Source organism: Lampetra fluviatilis, chromosome 37 (genome assembly GCF_964198595.1).
Source record: "Lampetra fluviatilis chromosome 37, kcLamFluv1.1, whole genome shotgun sequence".
NCBI lineage: Eukaryota > Metazoa > Chordata > Hyperoartia > Petromyzontiformes > Petromyzontidae > Lampetra > Lampetra fluviatilis.
This window is the reverse complement of record NC_136311.1, coordinates 1,281,853-1,304,014: the sequence shown is the minus strand read 5'-3', so window position 1 is coordinate 1,304,014 and position 22,162 is coordinate 1,281,853. Positions and strand designations below refer to the sequence as shown.

The window sequence follows — 22,162 nt, the reverse complement described above, 5'->3', positions numbered from 1 at the left end:
CCCATATAGCCCTCACAGACTGTAGGGGCAAGTGCTGTTAGCGAGCACCTATGAAGGCCGGAACGGTACACGAGAGGGTGGGTAGCCAGCACCACGCCCGACCGCCTTTGTCTCCCCAGTGGCGATGTTTACACAGCGCACCAGGTACTAATTTGAGGCCGAGTCGACCTAGGGGAGGCCCAGGACCGGTTCAGATAATCGTCACTGCTGTTGGCCGTGAGCGGGAATCGAAGGCCGGTCGCCGAATTCGTAGCGCAGCGCGCTAACCACTACACCACCGCTCTCTCGCACACACAGTCACACACAGTCACACACAGAGGTACACACAGTCACATACGGGCCACGCACGCTGTGAGCGCGCGGGCTCCCCAATGCTGCTGGCGGAATGACGACATCGCCGACATCCGCCCGTTCTCACGGGGCTACTCGGGGTTCACGACGCGCACGCGCGGCCGTCACGCACGCGCCTGCGGCCTGCCTACCGACCACCGTCCCCATTAAAACGACTCTCGCCTCTCCTCAAACAGGGGCGTGGAGAACGCTCGCGCCTTCTCCCCCACCTCTCCTTGCAGTCGGTTTAATGTAGGCAAACTCTGCAGTGGTTTCAACAATCAGTGTCTCATCAGCAGAGCCATGCTGAACCGCCAGATCTTTGAAGGCAAGGACCTCCGCCCGCCCCCCCCCCGTTACTCTCTCGCTCGTCAGACGTGGGTCCTAGCTCAACGCAACAACAAAAAGCAGCTCTACAAAACACAACACAGAAATCATCACGATCTCGACGTCCGAGCGGTGATCCCCGACAAGCAGCGCCCGACCCGTCAACGTCTCGCAAACCTCGTTGAGCCCAGGCAGCACTCCGATAGACCACCACCACCCCACCACCACCACCCCACCACCACCGCCGCCGCTGCCGTTGTGTGCAGCGGAGGGCAGCATAGCAAACATCCGTTGTTGGGCTGTACTATGTACTCTGCTCCCCGCTTCACAGCTCCCCACCACGTGGATTGAGAAAAGGGCCATAGGATGAACAAAACGTCACCGACGTATTAGACTTGGAAACCCAATACGCGCATAATCGTCACGCTCCAAATTTTCCCAGATTAAAAATAAATCACACCGCAAATGACTCCGTTGGGATTACACACGGCAGGAGCAGCAGCAGCAATTATCACCGCCGCCTGGCAGGCAAATTGTCCCCAGGTCACTCTTGCAAATGAGACCTCACCCCTAGTCTCTCGAATTGATCACCCGATTAAACAAAAATAAACTTGATAAACTTGAACTCAAAATTTCTCACAGCCTTTCGGATTCATGCACGTTCGGCTACACGAGGCGCGGAAGACGTTCAACGTACGTACATTTTACGTGTTTCATCACTGGTCGGAAGCACCGGCCTGGCTGTGGGCCTACGTGGCGGCAGTGTTGTTTGACATCCACTCGACAGGCACTTTAGCGAGTACCTCGAACACAAGCAGCAAGCCTCCTCCCCAAAACTCAAGCGCCCGGGACTGAAAAAGCCCAGCCACGGCATCAATCATTAACGCTCCCTTGTGGGGCTTGTTTGACTGCTCAGTGTCTACCAACAGTGAACCGGCTCCTAAGTCACTTCAATGGCTGGTGTGTTTGTCAACTTTCTTACAAAATTCCAGTTCTCTCTCGAAGCCACTCAGTGCAAAGGGCAACCGCGGACTTCGTCGCTCAATCGTTTCTGCCCCTCTCTCTGTGTCGGCTCAGAAGAACAAGGGGGGCCATCGCCTTAAACGTCAGGCTACTCAACATCACGATACACTTCACGATGATAATCCACTTCATTGGTTGGGCTATCATTTGTGATAGCCAGTTCACTTCCGAAAAAGAGCTGTGTGCAGCTCAGTGGGCCTTACCTGGTCAAATAAAAAAGTGTTCATCGTTGATAGTTTGCATCGGGCAGCCGCGTTCGCTCACCTTGCCGAGGACGTCCAGGCAGGGGTGGATGTTGAGCTCAGGGCTGTCCAGCTTGACCACGCCGACCCAGCCATAGTCCAGCAGCTCCTCGTCCTCGGTGCTCACGCACAGCGACAGCGGGTGAACCTGCACGGCGCGGGGGGCAGCACAGCACCTCCGATTAGCACGGTTGGCTACGTACGGTGCGAAAGAAGTTCAACATGCATACAGCGTCACATTCCGCCGTGCAGGGATGCGCCGCGCGATACCCAACGTTTCACGCCCCGTGCCGAACCTATCGCCGCGCATCAAGAACCGGCAGCAGCCTGGCAATGCCGCCGGCACCAGCCTGGCAATGCCGCCAGCATCAGCCTGGCAATGCCGCCAGCATCAGCCTGGCAATGCCACCAGCATCAGCCTGGCAATGCCGAGTAATCCAGGGGAAAAGGGTGCTTGCTCGAATCAGATCCTGAAGAAGCTCCGTGCACGTGGAGCAAATACCCGTTGGAGACGTTCATGAAATCACTCGCGCGGTCAATTATTCACTTACAACTGCACACTCATTCATTCACCCGCCAGCGCTCATTCTCATCAGTACTGCCGTGCTGCTCTCTCGTCTGTTTCACTCCGTTGTTCATTCACCCACGAACACCCCGCCGTTCTGGTTATCCAGGCACTTCTTCGCTGAGCAAATGCCGCTTTCATTCACTCCCAATCACTCGCCCTTCTCTCATGCGCTCTTCCAGTCTCCACTGAAAGGGGCGAGGGGTGGTGAAATGTGGCTTTCGGACAAATAAAAAAAAGTTTTTTTTAATACATGAAAATAACAATCCTGCAGTAATATAGCGGCACGTAAACACGCCCGAGGTGTACTTCGGTGGTTATTTCTGCCGCCTGTTTTTATTTTGAAGAGGCCTCATCGTCACTCGCGATCGTGAACGCGTGGAGCGAGCGAGCGAGAGGGGCGCAGCGCTGGTTGTTGTCCACGCCACAGAGTCGTGTGCGACTTCCCCCCCTCGCCCGTCACGATCGCGAGCCCTGCTCTTCCGACCACAGCGGTCACACAAACCCCCACTGTAACCATCACTCTGACACTGATTCTAGATTTGAAGCTTTCGTGACTGCAAGGAATCATCTTCTTAGGTTTTTGACTTTACCGAAAAAACCTAAGAAGATGACTCTGACACTGTTCATAGACGAGACGATTCGTCAATGAAGTTGATTGATTAAAAATAGATTCACCACAAAAAATGTTATAGTCAATCAACTCGATTCCCTTTACACACGGTGGTTTGGCCCCCCACATCCCGCCTCCCGAAGGCAGGAAACCCCCCAACAAGCCACACCCAGCGCGATGACAAAGATGATGTCACCAAGCCCCACCCTCCCATCTAGCGGCACACGTGGACTTTATTTCACAACAATTTTCACGTTTTCCGACGAGTCGAGCAGTCGAACCGATAATCACCAGGAGTCATCGATTACTTTGGACAGTGGGATGACAGCTCAGCTCGAATAACAATGACACACGGCATAACCCTATTCGTAACGCAACGATCAACGCGGACCACAATCCCAACAATAACCCTCTCACCAATGTAACTCTACTCGTGACCATTGCACCCACTGTCTTACCGGGATGGGGCCGTTGAGAAGAACTGCCACACGGCTATGCACACGCACGGCCCCTTTGTCAATCCACTGCTGGATAAGGGCCTCCCCACGCCCTCTGGGTCCTGGTGGTTATTTGGCCATACTTCCCAATCCCGGCCATTGCGGGTCGGTGAAAGCAGGCAGCATAGATGTACATTTCGCTGCCCGACCTCAGCCTGTAATAAGCGAACGCGTGTGGTGGCCCATCCAAGTGTCATCCGGGCTCAGACCTGCTTAGCTTCCGAGATGCGACAGAACGGGGCCTGTTCCGCGGGATTTGGTCGCAGGCCACAGGAGCGATGCCTTGGTGTTAATACGCACGGCAAGGAGCCATACACTTTGGCACAAAGTGTACGGTGTCTGCTGAACCGCCACGCAGCAAGGCTCGGGGCCATACTAAACTATCAAACTATTTTTTTATTTTACCAGTTAAGGCCCACTGAGCTATGCAGCTCTTTTTCAGAAGCGACCTGGCCACAAAAATTATAGCCTGACGAAGTGGCTTATCGCGTGGAAATGCATTGCAGCCAAATACTCTAAACGCATTTTGATTCTAAATCTGGGAGTAGAAAACCGGAGGACCCGGACAAAAAAACTCCACGCGACCACGGGGAGAACATGAAAACTCCAAATATACAGGCGTCAGGGTCGGGATCGAACCCACAACCTCCTATATACCAGGCGAGGGAGTTTACATCTCGTTACTGCAGCGCCCGCTCTCGGCACCGCGACGCCCGCAGTGGCAGGCGAATCGATCCGGTGACGATCTCCGAAAGAGACTTCGCCGAGAGCTGTCGCCTGAAACTAGCACGTGGTCGAGAACCGAGGCAGAATGCGACCGCGCAACGCTTGGCACGTTCAAAAGATCAGCCCGAGCCCCACAGGCACGCCGAGTGCAGATATCTGGACGACAGACACCACCGCTACAGCCGGTGTAAAACCGACACGGTGGAACCCGTGACACGCCAACCGCAGGCCCCTCTCGTAACAGATTCAATCCACGAGCATTGAGAACATTCAGGCCCGATCCTTGCACACGTGTGCATGTGCAGCCCTTTTTCAATGCAGAAAACTAAACAATTTTTTTTTTATTTTACCAGGTAAGGCCTACTGAGGTATATGCAGCTCTTCTTTGGAAGCTACCTGGGCACAAATTATAGCTAAAAGCAGTGGCTTATCATCAATTAGCACAGTTGGCTACGGCCGGCCAACATACGATGGTCAGTGTGGGTGTTTGTTGTTGTGGAGGGGTGCCAGCACTGGTTCAGATATCAGCTACCACTCATGTAAGCCGCTGCTGGGTATCGAACCCGGGTCGCCGGGTTCACAGCAGCGTGCGAATCACTGTGCCCCGCCGCATCCGGTCTCTCGCCAACAACCCGCGGCGCCGACCGGCGTGGTGAAGTACAGTCAAATAACCCCCATGCCCAACCAGCACAATGCGGGGAGGGGCCCTCTTTCACCGTGCAGGACCTCGTTGCCGGGGCCCACAGGCGGGGCCACATCGTCGTCACGAGCCGTGGTCTATCCACTGCTGGCTAAAACATCACGAGCCCGACGCTGAGTAGCAACACGGCCGCCGTGGTGGTGGCAGCAGCAGGCGAGAAGACGACGCTGCAACGGATCGATCAAGGGCTCAAATCATCATCATCTTCACGACGATCGCTCAAATCATCCTCGTCATCATTACCATTCCGCACAATGATCGGTGGATGGTGAAGCAGCAGTGTGCAAAGGTTTAACCCGGCTACCCCTACACAGGAACCACTGTGGTCTCTGTGCGAGAGGGGAGAGAGAGGGAGGGAGAGAGAGGTTGAGAAAAAAAATGTTATAAAAACCCATCAAGGAGGAATTTAAAACAAGCAAACAAGCTCGGCTGCTCTGCTTAAGCCTCCCCCACCCCGCCCCTCCCTCGAAGCTGTTGGCAGAGCGGCTGTCTTCAAAGAGCGCGCTATCCAAACTCCCACTGAGCCCAGTACAGAGAGGGGGGGGGGTGCTCGTGTTTGTACGGGCGTGCGTGTGTGTGAGAGTGGGGGCGAGAGTGTGTGTGTGCGCTTCGCTAACAGCACTTGCCCCAACAGTCTGTTAAGGCTACACGAGGGATCTTTGTCTCTTGTGCTCTTTGTGTGAATGGGGAGCGGTAGCGCAGCGTTACGAACCCGGCCGAGATCAGTGACGATTATCTGAACCGGTCCTGGGCCACCCCGAGATCGACTCGGCCTCAAATGAGTACCTGGTGCGGTGTGTCAACATCGTCACTGGGGAGCAAAGGCGACCGGGCGTGGTGTTAGCCACCCACCCCCTCGTGTGCAGTGCCGGCCTTACAGCAGAAACTGATCCTGATGGCGGGACGCGGGGCACCAAATAATACTAAATGGGCCGAGGCAATTAAATACTTTATTTCTGGGACACTATTTTTACCAGGAGTGTAACTTAACTCCGCGACTGGGGTAGCAATCAATCCGACATCGGTGCCACACTCCGCGATGTCGAAACGCAGCGAGAACGATTGCCCCGAAACCCCGAATGCTCGCGGTACGCACCATGGTGGTGGTGGTGGTGCATCGTGTACAGCTCGTGGTGTCCATTCTAGATTCGAAGTTTTCGTGACTGCAAGGATTCATACTCTTTGGTTTTGTCGGTAAAGTCACGTAGGTAAAAATTTTAAATAAATTAAATCACGACGTTTCGGAAGCAACACAAGCCTCCGTCATCGAGATGAGTCGACTGCCGCATCACCGACCATCGACAGACGAAACGTGACTGCATCACGGACATTGTGCGAGAGCCAGGGCGCTATGGTACCCCAGGGCACTATGGCATCTCCGGGGTAACGCCACAAGGTGCACTTGCCCCAATAGGCTGTTCAGGCTATACGGGGGATCTTTGCCTTTGTGTGTGAGAGAGAGAGAGCGGTGGGACAGTGGTTAGGGCACACGGCGCTACGAATCCGGCGACCTTGATTCGAGCGATGTCTGAAACCAGTTCTGAGCCTCCGCTACTTCACCAACCCACCCAGACTGGTGAAGTATGATCAAACGACCCCATCACTAACACGGTGAGCGAGAGGTCCTCTGTCACACCCCCCCCCCTACCCCACAACTCTTCCCACCCCCCATGCTACTACTACCAACTCCTGCGAGTGCTGTACCAGGCACAGTGCGCGTGTGTAAACATCAGCACTGGGGAGACAAAGGCGGAAGTGGTTCTGGCCACCCCGCCCCCCGCTGCGCCTGTGGCAGCCTTAATAGGCGCTCGCAAACACAGCACCGTGTCGTCGTGAGAGAGAGAGAAGGAGTAGCTGGGACCTCGTGGCTGCCGGCCACTGACCGACTCTTGACGCCACTCACCCAGGTTCGAACCCAATCTGAGCCAACAACACCGTGGGAGATCGGCATTGGGGCACCACGGTGGTTCTGAGATGTTAACTCCCTCGCCTGGTACGCAGGAGGTCGTCGGTTCGATCCCGACCCGTCATGACGCCCACTGCTGCTGGATATTTGGAGTTGGCGGTGTCTCTCTCCCCGTGGTCGCAGGGATTTTTCTCCGGGTCCTCCGGTTTCCCCCCACTCCACATTTGTAAACACGGACTGAAGAGTATTTGAATGCTATAATTGTCGACATGATGAGCCATTTTTGTCGACCTATCATTCGTGGCCAGGTCGCTACGTAGCTCATTGGGCCTTACCTGGCGAAACTAAATTGTTTAAAAGTCAGTCATGACACGCGTGCGTCTCCCCCCAACCCCTTGTCGGCGGAGAATAGGACGAATAAGAACAACCACCCACACGCATGGACTCCGAGTAACGCTTTCCATCGCGCGTGTGTCCTCGTCGAGGAGGAGGAGTAATTAATCTAGATTAGAACTTTTCGTGACTGCAGGGATCCATACAAGAGTGAGGAGTAATTAATGGAGCGATAATGACGGCCACGGTCACGGCCAGACACGCGGGGAAGGGGCGGCGTCTCTGTAGGCCACGATGAGACCACGGCCTCGCCTGGCGGCTCTGCCCGGGAGGGCGCGCCTCGGGCGGGGACACCAAGCAGGGTGCTCTCCCGAGCCCAGGGTTGTGTATCCCAAGTTTGGGGAAACACGTTGATAAATCCATGGGAGGTTTTTTTTTTGGGTTAGATCGTGTAAATGTGTCGTTAAGCCCGCCACCACCCGACACAGCCAATTACGGTAGTAAGGTTTGTCACGCAAAATAAAACGTGCCAATTCGTGACTAGTTCATCATAGCGGTGTGTTGGAGAGTAAACGCACAACATTTACAATTCGAGTACATTTATAAGTACGCAATCCAACCCCAAAAAAATCGTTATTATGGATTATATTGGTCGCGAAAGCCTACTGCTACTACTGTGTGTTAAACCCGTTGATCAATGTTACCGGACATCAAAAAGGCAAGTCCCTCATAGCAACACGACTTCAATCACTGGAGTCGTCCTCATATCAGATTGTCTTAACGAGAGTTATCCTACCCCGATACAGACGGGCAAGAGTGGACGTACGGGGCTGATGTTTTGAACGCTTTCAACGCGAGTTGGGCAGACCCGCGTTGAGCGATTGGTTCGCAATCGGCAGCGAGCGATGGAGGCTGCGGCGTTGTCACACAAAAGTAACAGGTGCTCGCCAACAGCGCTTGTGTTCCAACAGGCTCCCCCTCTCCTTAGTGTTAAACGGGGATCTCCCGTATTTGCTCACGGTCTCTGTGTTGTTCTGGCCTTTCTAACTTTCCCTCTACCCTCGCTTCTCGCATACTCCAGACACATTGCACTTGTTCGCAGACACGAAAACCGGGTTGTAAAATACGAATTACAGCCACAAACTACTGTGGACGTAACTCTTATCTGCAACTCTGTTGCCTTTCATTAAATCACAATCAACCACGGTCAATCCCACTGCTGGATGAAGGCCTTCGCGAGCTGCCACCGATTATGTAACCACTTAGGACCTGCGATATCCACTCCTCTGATATCCGCCACGCACTGGTGAACCGTGAAAAGCCACTGCACTTTTCGTCGGCAATTGAAGTCGTGCGGAAGAACGAACCCAACCTATCATCCGCGCTTTCCGCAAACGGCCGTGGTTCCTCTCGGACGCCAAATCCACGGCTGGAATCGCGATTATTCACGACTAGAAAGTTGGTCTCCCTCAATCACTACATCCTAAAGTCCACATTCTGGCACACAAAGAAGAATCAGAATCTTGTATTATCCTGGAAAAGAGGAGTGACTTGTGGCAAACTCACCCTGTTAAGCGTTTTTTATTTCAGAACCATCAGGTGTGGATCAGGGACCCACTGTGTCGAGACAGAATACAGAACCAAGGTCCAGCATGGAAAAGTAGGCCAAATACTCCCAAGACGGCCTCTCTTGAGTTGGAGGTCCTTCCACCAGCAGTGGCTTGAACCACAACCTTTGAGGGATGCGCCTTTAGAGTCGCTTTCAATATTTTTTTGGTGGATGAAAGGATTTATTTTCGTGACTAAACAGCAAAATCTGCCATGAATGTCCTCCAGGTCACCGTGGATGAGAGGGGGTCCAACTCGTTTGTTCATTACAGTACTGTACAATGTTATGTCAAACTAAATATCTGACTGAAATTGAGCACTAATTAGTTTTGATTTACTTCAGTCTTATGCAAATGTTGTGCAACATCCTGTGTTGAACACTGCAAAATTGATCCAACTGTTTTACAACACAAAGTGTGTATATTATTGAGTCACATTCATCAATGTGGGGGAATTCCTGCGTCATTCGTAATGCAGCGCTGTGTAGACGAGGAAAGCTCGGAACTGCTGCAAAACTGTGAACGTTTCTGATAATTTAAAGATGTGGGAAATTCTTAGCGTCATCAGGAAGTGGCTCTTTACTCCGTCATAATAATAGCATCCAATTAAGAGGACTAATTCAGGCACAGATCATTCGTCCACGTTCGCAGACAGGGGAGAAACGACCAGAAAGCTTCACGGCGTCGATACCGAGACTGACGGAACTGTTTTTATATCCACGCTGGTACGGTGGTGGTGGGTGCACTCGAGTTTTTTGTACGTGTCAAAGAATCGACCAGTTCCATACATAAGCCACATCTGTGCGTGTCAAAGCATCGACCAGTTCCAAACATAGGCCACATCTTCCAAAGCGATACAATAAATTGCCTTCGACGTGACACGATTCGTTGTTGGGGTGCTTTTTTTAAATCGTGCTGCAAGGTCGCCCCTCACGTTCATCTGCCCCCCCCCCTCTCTCCCTCCCGACGGCTCAAGTTCACAGAGCTGACCCCGGCGCAGGCAGGGGCCCAGAGGTCAAAAGATGATGCACGTTTAGGCCACGAAAACTAAAACAACATGAGGGTATCTTAAGGAAAAAAATGACGTTTAAAAAAAATGCTTGAAAGAGGAGGCCGATATGCCATCTAAACGGGGCTCCCGAGAGCTCACTCTAGTGGAGGCCCTTCCACCAGCAATGGTATGATCAAGCAGTTGCAGGGGCTGCACCTTGATCTGTAAGAGGTCAAAACAAATCAAAGGTGCAGTACAGTACGTGTAAAAATAACTGTGGAGGGTACACGACCAGGGACGGAGCGATCCCACTGCACGATGACCCCGGCGCGGACACCTCCACCTGGAGAAACACGCCGCCATTCTGCCCTTTGACCTTGCATTGTGGTGCAAATCCTGTTAAGGCCGTGTGACCTCAGCAGACAATCAAGCGCTGCTGCTGCATGTGCAACGGCAAATTAAAAGATAGTTTTGAAAACGAAATTCTGGAGGACACTTTGGCCTACTCTTCTCTGCCACATGCTAGAACTGCCGATCGACCAGCTATGGGTGCACACATTTACACGGCTGGGTGGGATGGAGGCAGAGGGGTTTATGAGACTTGGCCACTTTTTTTTCGAGTGTTGCACCGGGAGATTGAATCCAACCGGCGGCCACTGGTTTGCGAATCGAGCGTGCTCACCAATATACCACAGCGGGATTCCCAACACAAACACAATACTGTACACCACGTTTTAAGTAACGATGTTGCACAAGGCATGCGCACCATTTGAATCCAGCACCGATGAGGATCGCTGAGATTCCGGCCATTGTGCCGATGATAATGACGACGATGTACGCACTGAGGTGGAGCGAGTAATAGACAAAACAGCCGGCAGGAGTATGGGAAGGCCGTCTGCCGGGGAGCGAGCATTGGGCACTCTGGTATGTGTGGCTTTCCATGTGCAGCAGTCCACTCCAGTGTGTTTGTTTACCCAGCAAAAGCATCACCGAGGGCCCCGCGTCTGATGTTTGGCCAATTCCTCTTTGTGAGCGTTTTTTTTTCGCAAAAAGAATTGGCCGAAATATCCCAAGCGAGAGGCCCCCACCCCCAAACAGGACTTTTTAAAGACCCATTGAGGCTTTCCTGAGTAACGATTTCAAATTAAGAATTTATAATTATTTCTCCGTCTCTCTCGCTCCCTCGCTTCCTCGGGAACAAAAAATTGGAATGACCCAAGATTCCTGTTTACAGTGAGCTGCCTCGTAATCACCGCGACAGGAAAGGAGATAAAGAGCCCAGCAGAGTTCAAAAACGCTGCCTCCCCTCACCCAGCCACCACCGCCACCCAAACCTCCCTCCCGCGCATCCTTTTCCCTGCCCCCCCCTCCCTCTTTGTCTCTCCCCCTACCTCCCTCGCCTCTGCCCATCACCCCGTCAGCTATAAAATGTCCCAGTCCTCACACGTACAATAATTTTATCACTCACGGGCGCCGCCGCCGCGCTCTGGATTCTTGTCACGTCTCCTCGCTGTGGATTCTCATTTTATCATTATCACGATTATACAAAAACATCGTCTCTTTCCTCTAACGTTCCCATAGCAGCCGATGCTGCAGATCCTTCCACGCGATACCGCATCCTTCGCAAAGCGCCCTCTCTTTTGCGAACGTGTTTATTTTTGGGAATGTTTTTGTGATTAAGAATTTTATTCTCCTGCGCCACGTCTCAATTAAAATGGCGTTCGTGGGGGGGGGGGTTAAAATGTCACGCAACTCGGATTTTTTTTTACAGTTGGTAAGAGCCGAGAATGTGCACCTCATCACCATCATCGGCATCATCAAACATTCCCACACCCCCACCGACACATGACGACAGGGAGCCTCCGAGCAACCACACCTCCCCGCCAACCCCACACACAGCACACCACACCCCTCGCCGTGTTCTTCAATAAGCGACGCATACTCGGCCTGTTCTCTTGCAACAGCCCGAGGGCGCTGCAAGCGAGCGGGGGCTCCACCGCCACTGGCGAGCCGCGAGTTGCGGATTCCCGCATCCTGAGCCACGTCCACTTTCCAGACGCGATGGGTGGACTGGCTCGCTCGCTCGCACGCCACTCGCTCCATTGTTTCGCCTGCCGCGACGGGAGATGGGCCACGGTGCGCTGCCAGTCAGCACACCGTGGTCGCAGCTCCCCTGTCAAATGAAAATCCCTCCTGCAATCTGCCGTGCAACCCGCCGAGGAAGGACAGCGGGGATAAACAGCGCTGATGATCGCCAACAGCCGAGAAACTGGATTACGAGTTGCGTAAGCTGGGTGGTGGTGGTGGGAGTGAGGGGGCGGAGGGCGGCGACGGCGTGGTATCCACAATTCCCGCAGCAGCGAGGGGGCCTGCAGAATGCTTCCCGTAATCGCCACGGCAGGAGGGGCCTCTCTTTCGCTGGCTTTGCCACCCACACGCCCGCACACACAATAATGGGCGGCTGCTGCAGCAGCTCTTTCTCGCCGCCACCGCTCCGCGCGTAACGCAGGCCCCGTGCTATGTAGAGCAGATCCTAATTGTGGTTGCGACCGCCTCTCTACCCCCAGCCGCATTACTCCAAACTACCCCGACCACCACCGCCGACACCACCGCCCCCTTCTCTCCCCCGCGCCCACCCATCAAACAACCACCTCCACCCTCCACAATAACCGCACCACCACGCACCACGAAACACCCCCCCCCCCGTGTCCGCCAACTCCCCCACCCACCCCACCCACCCCAACCTCCTGTCCCCCCACTCTTGTCCGTTTGGAATTCCAACTGATCTTATCACTCGGCAAGAATCCTAATTACAGAAGGGGGCAGAACATGGAGGAAAGGGAGAGAGGAGGTAGGAAGGGGAGAAACAAGGGGGGGGGGTGTAGGGAGGCGAAGTGGGGAAGGGGGAAGGTGAAGGGGGGGGTGAGGAGGGCCGGTGGAAGCCGGGAGAATGGGGAGCCCTCCGCTGGGTGGGGTGGGGGGAGTGGACGGGGTGGAAAGGGTGGAGCGGGTGGGTTATTGCCAAATTCCAGAATTTGTTACCCTCCGTGCCCAGGGATGCCCCCCTCACTCTCAAACAACAGAGGCCTGCTCGGGGTGCCGTCTGCCCGATGTCTGCTTCAGTAAGAACTCGGCTCACGTTCGTCTAAAGCAGGGCCCGAGAGAGGCAGCAGGGCATCGCTACGCGACGTTTCGGGCAATGCCGCGTCACGGTTTGGCACGGAGCGCGTGCTCGCGACGACGAGGAGGAGGAGGCGGCGCTGCTGCTGCCACTTGCACAGGTTTCTGCGGTTGAGCTGCTTCGCTACAGCACGATGTCCGTCGTTTCGCCAAATGCCCTGGGAGAATTCGGTTCCTGAAGAGGCTCCCAGCACACGGAGCAAAATGTCTGACATCATACTGAACAAAGACAAAGATCCCCTGTATAGCATTAACAATGTTGGGGAAAGTGCTGTTCGCGAGAAGCACCTATGAAGGCCGGAACGGCACGCGAGGGGGTGGGTGGCCAGCACTATGCCCAGCCGCCTTTGTCTCCCCAGTGGCCATGTTTACACATCACAGCATGTACTCATTTGAGGCAGAGTCGACCAAGACCGGTTCAGATAATCGTCATGAGTGGAAATCGAACTCAGGCCACCGGTTTCATAGCACAGTTGTGCCAACCGCTATACTACCGCTCCTCATTCATGCTGAACGTCACACGGTCCAACCTGCAAACACGTCAGAGAGCTGATCTTGACGTTTTGGACATCCGTTTCTCACCCATTGATCTACCTCGCTCAACATTTTGCAGCCCGTTTTGGCAATGGAAAATAATCCACTTCTGGATTAAAGGCTTCCGATAGCCTTTTGGTCATAGTGGGGGTTGTTTGGCAATACTTCACCGTGCTGGATGGTGAATGGGGAAGCCCAAGACCCGTTCAGATATCACTCACTAATTAGCCTTAGCCGTGACCGGGAAGTGAACTCAGGCCATCAAGTTCCTGTGGTGGTGCACTAACCACTGCTCCCTCTATTATGTTTTAATGGTGATGATGATGACGACGTCTCTGCACGTGCCCATGACAAAGGAGCGACCCGGTGCAGATTCCTGGCCTTGTGAATCGTCGTCGACTGACGCGCGACTCGTTCCAGGGCCGTTCCCGCTTCACCAACCCGCAATCACCAACCCGCAATCACCGACGTGGTGAAGTGGAGCCAAACAAATCTCCACAGCCGACATGCGCTGCTGATCAGTCATTCTAAATCACGCAGATCGAATCAGCGCGGTTCTTGTTTTCGGGCCTTGTGAGGAAACAAGGCGTCATCGAGTGCTCAGACTCCGTGTGCATGAAGGCAAAGCTCTCTCCGATTCGCGCGCACTTATGGGGGCGCAGCGGCGGCGCAAGCGGTTGGCGCCCCGCGCTCGGGACGCAGAGTTCGAATCCACGCCACCGCTAACGTCGGTAAGCAGCGAACGACATCTGAACCCGCCCCCACCTGAGCCTTCCTCCGTCACCGACGCGCACCGAGCGGCGGGGGTCAGATCGCCTTCCGCGAGCGGATTGCGATCGGCGGTGGCGTGGGGTGGCGTGGGGAGGCGTCCATCCAGCAGTCGAGTGACCACGGCGCTTCGCCTGCGAAAGAGAGCGGCCCAGGGCGGCGCCCGCCTGCCCGCGCCCACCCGCGCTCGCGTAAAGGTTGTGTTTGCGCATTTCGCAGAGTCGGTGCTGCGCGTGTGCTTGCCGCGCTGTTATGTTTCACTGTACACACACACTCGCCTCCCTCCCTGAGCCATGAACCCCCTTGTGAAAGCTGGCCCGTGCGTGACCCCACCGCACACACACACACTTGCACACACACACACGAATACTTCTGACAATCCCGGCAGCTCCCCACGGCCACCCTCCACCTCCACATCGCTCTCTCTCTCTCTGTAAGGAGAACCGCTCAGCCGAGTGGTTGGTGCAGAAGGAGGGAGCGAACGCTGCCGGGAAGGTGGCAACACCGCGTGGCCCTCTTAACAACAATAATACTCATCAAGAGAATATCGCGTACAATCACAGCCAGCCCTGTGGAAATCCACTGCTGGATGAAGGTCTTCCCAAGCCATATGGGGGATACTGACCATACTTCACCACGCTGGTCAGCGCGTATTTGTGAAGGCGGGGGAGCCTAGATGGGCGAACACGTAACTTTTATAATAATTGACATGTATAAGGCGCAATTCATCCAGGGGTCTGCGCCATGCAAGAAGTTAGGAGATATAAATACTATTAAGTACAGTACAACTATGGGATTGTATGCACCACCCTCTGATGCCCGCCACGTTACCAGGCAGCCTACTGTGCATGGAGTTCACACATCGAAGCACGAGCCAGGCTCAGCCCCTGCTTAGCTTGGCTTCGGAGATCCGTCGAGAGAATGTTGCACGCATCGCCAAGTGTTGACGCGCAGGTGCTTGTATCGGTGTCTGTGGTCAATGAAACGACGCGCCATCAATACCCCCCCCTCCCCCCAGCTCGTATCGGCTAAAGTGAGGGATTGATGTCACGGGTGAACATCCGAACTCTGTCTCCCCCTCCACCTGTCTCTCGTTTACCAAGATATCCCGTTCCTGCTACCTGCATGGGACACCGGAGCGCACGGCGGTTCTTCTCAACTCCAGCTTAGACGCTGCTCGAGCAGAACCTGACCCCCCCCCCCGCCACGCCACCGGGCAAGGATCGGTTCCAGAGGTGCTCCGGGAACCAAACGCAGTTCCATGTTGACATTTCATTTGTTCCCGAAAAAAGTTGTCGGGTGTGTGGAGCAAAACGTCGGACATCTCGTCGACAACGTCGCACCCTCTTCTCCCCACCGCCGCTGCGTACACGACCGCCGTGAACCGGGGGACAGCGGCGGCACCATCCGGGCTCCGTGAACCACGAGGGTCCATGGCCTCCCTCCCTTGCTCGCACCCCTCCCCCCTTCCACCCCACCTTTCCCTCCGCCCCCCTCCATCCACCCCCTGCCACCCATCCCCCTCTTCCCCCCATTCCGTGACCCGCTGGACAGTTCCACGATTTCTTACGTTACACTTCAGACTCTTAAATGTGTTACACTTCACTGCTATTTACCACGTAGGCTTTTGTGACCAATATTATCCATAGTAAAAGTTTTTTTTTGGGTTAAATCGCGTAAATATAAATGCGTCGTTAAACCCGCCACCACCCAACACAGCCAATTAGTAAGGTTTGTCACGTAAACAAAATACGCCAATTCGTTACTAGTTCAGCACACCGGTGTGTTGGAGAGTAAACCCACAACATTTACAATTCGAGGACGTTTTTCCGGTGATTACAACTTGCATTATCAGTCGACAGCCAGAATTGTAGATAATTCCCCCTGTTTATATCTTCAATAGAGGGGGTAAAGGTGATGTCATCGCTGTAGGCCTGTCAGGTGCGACGACAATGGATCATGTTCATCTGAGAATATGCCGTACCTATTACCAGCTGGGTTATTCATTGCTGCGTTACATGCAGTGTAACACAAGTGTGTGTAGTATTCAGCCATGACTCCACAGTAAGGCAAGAGAGAGGCACACCTGTAGCCGTGCTGCTGTTACAACGGCGCGGCACAGACTCGGAAGGCCCACAACTCGGCCTCCTGGGACGTTTCCGAGCCTTCGGACAATCTCGGACCGACCAACATCCTCGTCCACGCAGCGAGGGTGAAGGTGCACGCAGCTTCTCCTCTTTTTCAACCCAATCGACCCCCCTTCCATGAACAAACCGTCCTTCAGATTCTGTAGATCATCGCCGTCAACGTTACCACCCACGCGTGTCACGGGGACGATTTCGGCAACGTTGAGGTTGCCCCCTCATTTGCGCAACTGGCCAACACTGTGAATGGGAAGCTGTGGCTGGGCAGGGCACTCCTTCAATGGCTCTCCCACGCGCTTGCCGGACGGAGCACGTCTTTATAACTGGACACATTGTGGCCTGAAGAAGGTCCCGGCACGTTGAGTAGAACGTCGGACATCGCGACGAACCACACGCGGCGCGGCCTGGACACGCCTCGGAAAGCTACGCAGCGCAACCACAAAGACAGACGCAACTGTTGTATAGGATGCGCATTATGCGATAGAAAGAACTACAGTATATATGTGTAAGAGCCCATATGTGCGTTTAAACATTTAAAAGTTGCACAGCCCAACCGACAACAACCTACGCGGTTTTGCACTTAACACATCTTAGCCTCGGGGACATCGTTGGGTACAATTTTGATTTCCTCCCCACAACCACCGCCACCACCACCACCACCACATTTTCTTCTTTCAACACCAACACAGCCAGGAAGTTGAGTGGCCGAAATATTCCACAAAAGGGGGGCCTAGCGCCCCCCCCCCCAGCACCCCCCTCCCCCCACCAATCAGGATGGGTCGAGCCGGGGCAAGCTGGCGTGGGCCTCGTGCGTTTCCGGCTCGGCCCGCTTCCCCGTGGCTGCGGAGACGGCGGCAGCCATTGTCTCGGCTAAGCCACGGCAGGCAGTCGCTGCCCTCGTGCTCACAGGCTCAGTCAGTCCCCTTTTGCTCGCGCTCACCGCCCTAACCTCCGCTTTGTCCCTTGCACCTGCTGCCGCTGCTGCTGCTCGTGTAATCTGTCCCGGGAATTTGCATATCATCTCTGGGCATCTTTAAGAGCAGTGGGTCCCCCCTTTATCATGCAAGGCATTAACTGTTAACACTCTACCAATCATTGACCCATCCCCAAGGATGGAACATTGCTCCCACGGTTTGGGGCAGAGTGCTGGGGTCGACACAAATTCCTTTATTGAATCCCTACAAAGAGACCACGCAGCTAGCTATCTGCCCCCCTGCCATTATCCGCACCGTTCCCTCTTTCTGTCTCTCGGAGTAATCCCAAAGAACACTGACGAGTTGAAGCCATCGCATCGACCATTCAGATCGAGCGGGGGACGGCGGGCAGCGGGCAAGACGGCAGATGGAGGAGCGGCAGCCAAAAGGAGGGAAACGCACCGACAGAGACGTCCACCGTAGAGGCGGAGCGACGAACTCGGCTCGTGCGCGGGAGCTGGAAAGACCGCGAGAGGTGCCGACGGCTGGGTGGGTGGGGGGGGAGACCCTCACCCGGCATGGCAGGAAATAAATCACGGCCGACAATGAGATCGTCCATCTTATCCACTTCGTGACAGAACCGCGTGCATCTCTCGCTTCTCTTCATCGTCGTCGTCCCTCATTGGGAACTGGGCAGAGACCATCAACTCAACTGGCGACACCTGGGGACTCGGGGGCAAATCGCAGGCGGCCGAAACCCAGCGTTGACCTGCGGGCCATGCGGTCACCTCCATCGGCGCCTTCTCGAGTTTCTCGCGTCGTCATCCCTCCCCCCCCGCCCCCCCCATCTGGTCGGCCGGCGCTCGCCCCGGGCCCCTTCATCCCCGCCACACCAAGTCCGCGGCTCCGGGAGCGACCCCCGCACCTCCCCATCTGTCACGGCGGGCTTCCCACCCTCCATCAATCGCTCGCCACGTCCGTACGCGCGAGGAGCGGCCAACGGTGTTGGGTTTGCCAAGGGCGCTGGCCTCGCGTCAGCGAATTGGAAAAGACAAAACGCCACGGAGGCCTCGAGTCGCACGCTGCTGCAGGGCGCAGGGCTCGGCGGACGGCGTCGCCCGCGCGCCCTCTCATTCCAAGGGGACGAAGCGACCGAGGGCGGTGGTGGCACCGGCGACGGGCCCCGACGGCCGTCGCCTCGCTGGTCCGTGTGTCGTGCATGCCGTTGGCTTCGCGTGGAGCTGCGCGAAGGGCGTAGCTGGAGTGTGTGCAGGAGGCGCAACTCCACCACGGGTCACAGTGGGCCCAGGCGCCGGGCTCCAAAGAGAGAAGTTGCTATGAGGGCTCCCCCCAATCAAGAGCACTGGTGCTGGTGACCTCTGCCCCCTAGCCTTTTCCACCCCCCCCCACCACACCGCTCTTTATGAAGGCCACAACACACACACACAGAGAGAGAGTGATCATGCGGCTATGCCTCTAGTCAGTGTAGTGCAGGGGTCGGCAACTAAAATAACGAGCAATTTTTACGAATTCGGTGAATACGATGCAGTCGGCCTTAATAAATGACGTCACAAGGCAGTCACATGCGGCTCCAGAGCCGCAGGCTGCCGACCGCTGGTGTAGTGAACGGCATATTGTCGTTCGTGCGTATTGTCCATTTGTGTTTTCACGATGTCCGTATTGTCTCCAGCACCGACTCTTCGCACGTACTTTGAAAATGACCCCTGCACCTGCACGGTAGCCATCCCGCAGCCCGCGGTGCCCCCCTAAAAAGGCGTTAGTTGGAGGGGTGGGTGGCGAGCCCCACGGCTTGAACAAGGGCCGCTCCGTGTCACAGGCTCGTCGCGAGAGCCCGCGTCGGTGATGGAATCTCTTCGCCGGTCTCTTCGGGGCTCTTACGGCCGTTTAAAAACAAATCTCCAGCGCGCCCCTTGAAGGCGTCGCGTTTCATCACCCGCACCCCTCGCCACGCCTGCCCGCCGAGCGCGACCACCGGTGCCCCCTCCCCACCCGACGCGTACAGCACACAGGTGTGGGCGCGCCTCGGCCACGGAAGGGGGGGCCGGGTACACGGCAGGTGGCCATTAATCCTCATCAGCGCTGTCATCAGCGGGTCGCGCGTTTTAGGCGCTGCTCCCTGTGTGTGTGCGTGTCACCTCACGCAGGGTCAAATACTGACAGGTCGGCTCCGGGTTTTACTCGGAATGAAGCGATCAACCCCGAGCCTGCACAGTCTACTGCGAGGTTTCGGTGCTTGCCACCACCGCCGCCACCACCGCATGGGGAGGCCCTCATCCAGCAGCGGATTGACAAAGGGCTGTAATTTGTTTCCGCTGCATTTACCGTCTATTAATACCGAAACATCTCAACCGGCTAATTGCGCCGATTTAACCTGTAAATCACACTTAAAAAAAGTCTTCGCAAAGTTTACAAAGCGACCTGGAAAGTACGCAATAAGAGCAATGTGTGCAGGGCCAGGAGCGGGCAGGGCGCGAGCGGGCAGGCCGGGAGAGGGCAGGCCGGGAGAGGGCAGGCCGGGAGCCGTCAGGTATTTGTGTTGTGCTGGTACAGCCTGAAGGCAGCGCCGCCCTTTATGTGACCCCATTGATTCATTAACGACGCAGGCTCCAGAGCCGCTACCGTAGAGCAAAGGTTGTGTCCCTGCTGCTGCTGCTTCCTGGTGGTGCGTGGGTGGTGCGTGGTGGTCGTGCGTGGTGGTGGTGGTGGTGGTGGGACGTCGCGTGTTGCTCTGCGGCAGTGCGTGCCGACGAGCGGCGGCACGTCGCTGCGTGTTGCAGCGCACAATGGCGCACAACGAGGGGTGTTTGCGTGCGTGCGGCCGTAGCGTCCGATGATATGCGATGCGTATCGGAGCGCGCTGCGCAGTGTCTGATGTTTAATGGCGCGTGTCGCCGTGTGTTAGCGAGCGATGATATACGACACGGTGAACTTAAAAGTCACTCGCTCACATGCCCCGCCACACCAGGCCATGTGACGAGGCTAAGCGCGGAGTGTATGGCCGTGTGTGCACCTGTGTGTGTGCACCTGTGTGTGTGTACACGTGTGTGTGTGTACACATGTGTGTGCGTACACGTGTGTGTGCGTACACGTGTGTGTGCACCTGTGTGTGTGCACGTGTGTGTGTGTACACGTGTGTGTGTGTACACCTGTACGTGTGTGTACACGTGTACGTGTGTGTACACGTGTGTGTGTGTGTGCACGTGTGTGTGTGCACCTGTGTATATATGCACGTGTGTGTGTGCACCTGTGTGTGTGTGCACGGAATGTGTTTGCGGGGAGCAGAGTGGTTCGCGTGCTGAGCTACGAACCCGGCGACCCACGTCCACGACCAATTATCTGGGCCACCCCTAGGTCGACTCGACCTCAAATGAGCAGCTGCTGTGATGCGTTAACATCGCTACTCGGGAGACAAAGGCGGTCCCCGCACGCCCCCTCGTCCGCCGTGGCGGCCTTCATAGGCGCTGCTGCTCGCTAACAGCACTTGCCCCTACAATCCGTTAAGGTTCTTCGACTTGTGCGTGCTCCTGTGCATGCGGGGGCTGCTGGACGGGAGGTTGGGGGATGGAAGCACAATTTTGATAGAGGTTTGATCAAACATGGCCTTCAGCACGGAGATAACACGGTGACCTCTTCCTTTCCCGGCCGCCCGTGGACACCCGCCCGGATATTTTCCTGGTATTTGCGAGGGAGGCGTGTGGTGGGGGGCTCTGGCCTGGCGGTCGTGTGTTCGGAGAGAGATAGATAGATACAGAACTCCTCTTATCCACGGCCCTATTACCCCACGATTGTCTGCCGTGACTGTCCCAATCAGGGGCGGTTTCTTCATTAGGGCGATTGGGCGACGCACCACCAATGTCATTCAACCACAGAGTCACGCTAGCCGTCACTGTGCCTCTGGATATAGTCCAATTAGCGTCATGCTACGTTCTGTGGAGTACCGCCTCTTTTTGGGCGATTTCCCTCCAGCTGAGAATCGCCCCGAGTGGTCCCATAGACTTACATTCAAAGATGATTTTTTTCGAACGGGGGCGCTGCAATGCATTCTCTATGGCTTCCGGGAGGGCTCGCCCTAACGTGCTTACGTCATCATACGTAAGCACGTTTCATCCAACAATATAATTTGTCATCACCTAGTGGAATCTTTAATAAAAGAAACTTGAGTGGTTTGTTTTAATAGTGAGTATAGAAACAAACAAGATGTATTGTAAGAGTCACTTTATTTTTCATTAATATTAAAGAAGTGAAGTTGCCTTTATATGCTTAAGCTGTTAATTTATCCATTGCATGGGTGGACCTTATCCTTATCAATCATCCAGACATTTGCCCCCCCTGAGAGATTTTGCAGGAGCCGCCACTGGTCCCAATAAGGCTTTGCAGAACGGTCTCCTATTAGCCGCGAATATTTTATGGATAATAAGAGTCGTGTGGCAAATTCATCCGATTGTCTGCAGACAAGAGGAGTAAGATCACGGATAATAGGATCCCCCCCTCACCCCATATCACAATGGCGGAAAAGAGAGTTCCCCTGCACTGGGACATGAACCTGAGACGTTAGCATCGTCTGGGAAGCAGCAGAGATTAATCAACGCAACAGCGACGATCAGTGCGCATTGGCTGTGTGCGCCGCCCTCAGCTAGCGGCACGTTTTTTCAGCGCAACGTCACGGGGGTCTCTGTAACATCCGCCGCGAGGCAGATCGCACGGCGAACACAGTCGCGGCATTAACCAGGGCGGCCGCTGG

At 55.2% G+C, this 22,162-nt stretch overlaps 1 protein-coding gene across 1 annotated transcript in view; it reads right to left on the bottom strand.

The window, feature by feature from the left end:
* The window catches only part of LOC144945201 (uncharacterized), a 113,482-nt gene that overhangs the window by 56,319 nt on the left and 35,001 nt on the right, over positions 1-22,162 (bottom strand). The window contains 1 exon segment of the mRNA XM_078873509.1: positions 1,945-2,070. Within this exon segment, the coding sequence (XP_078729635.1) occupies positions 1,945-2,070 (126 nt within the window).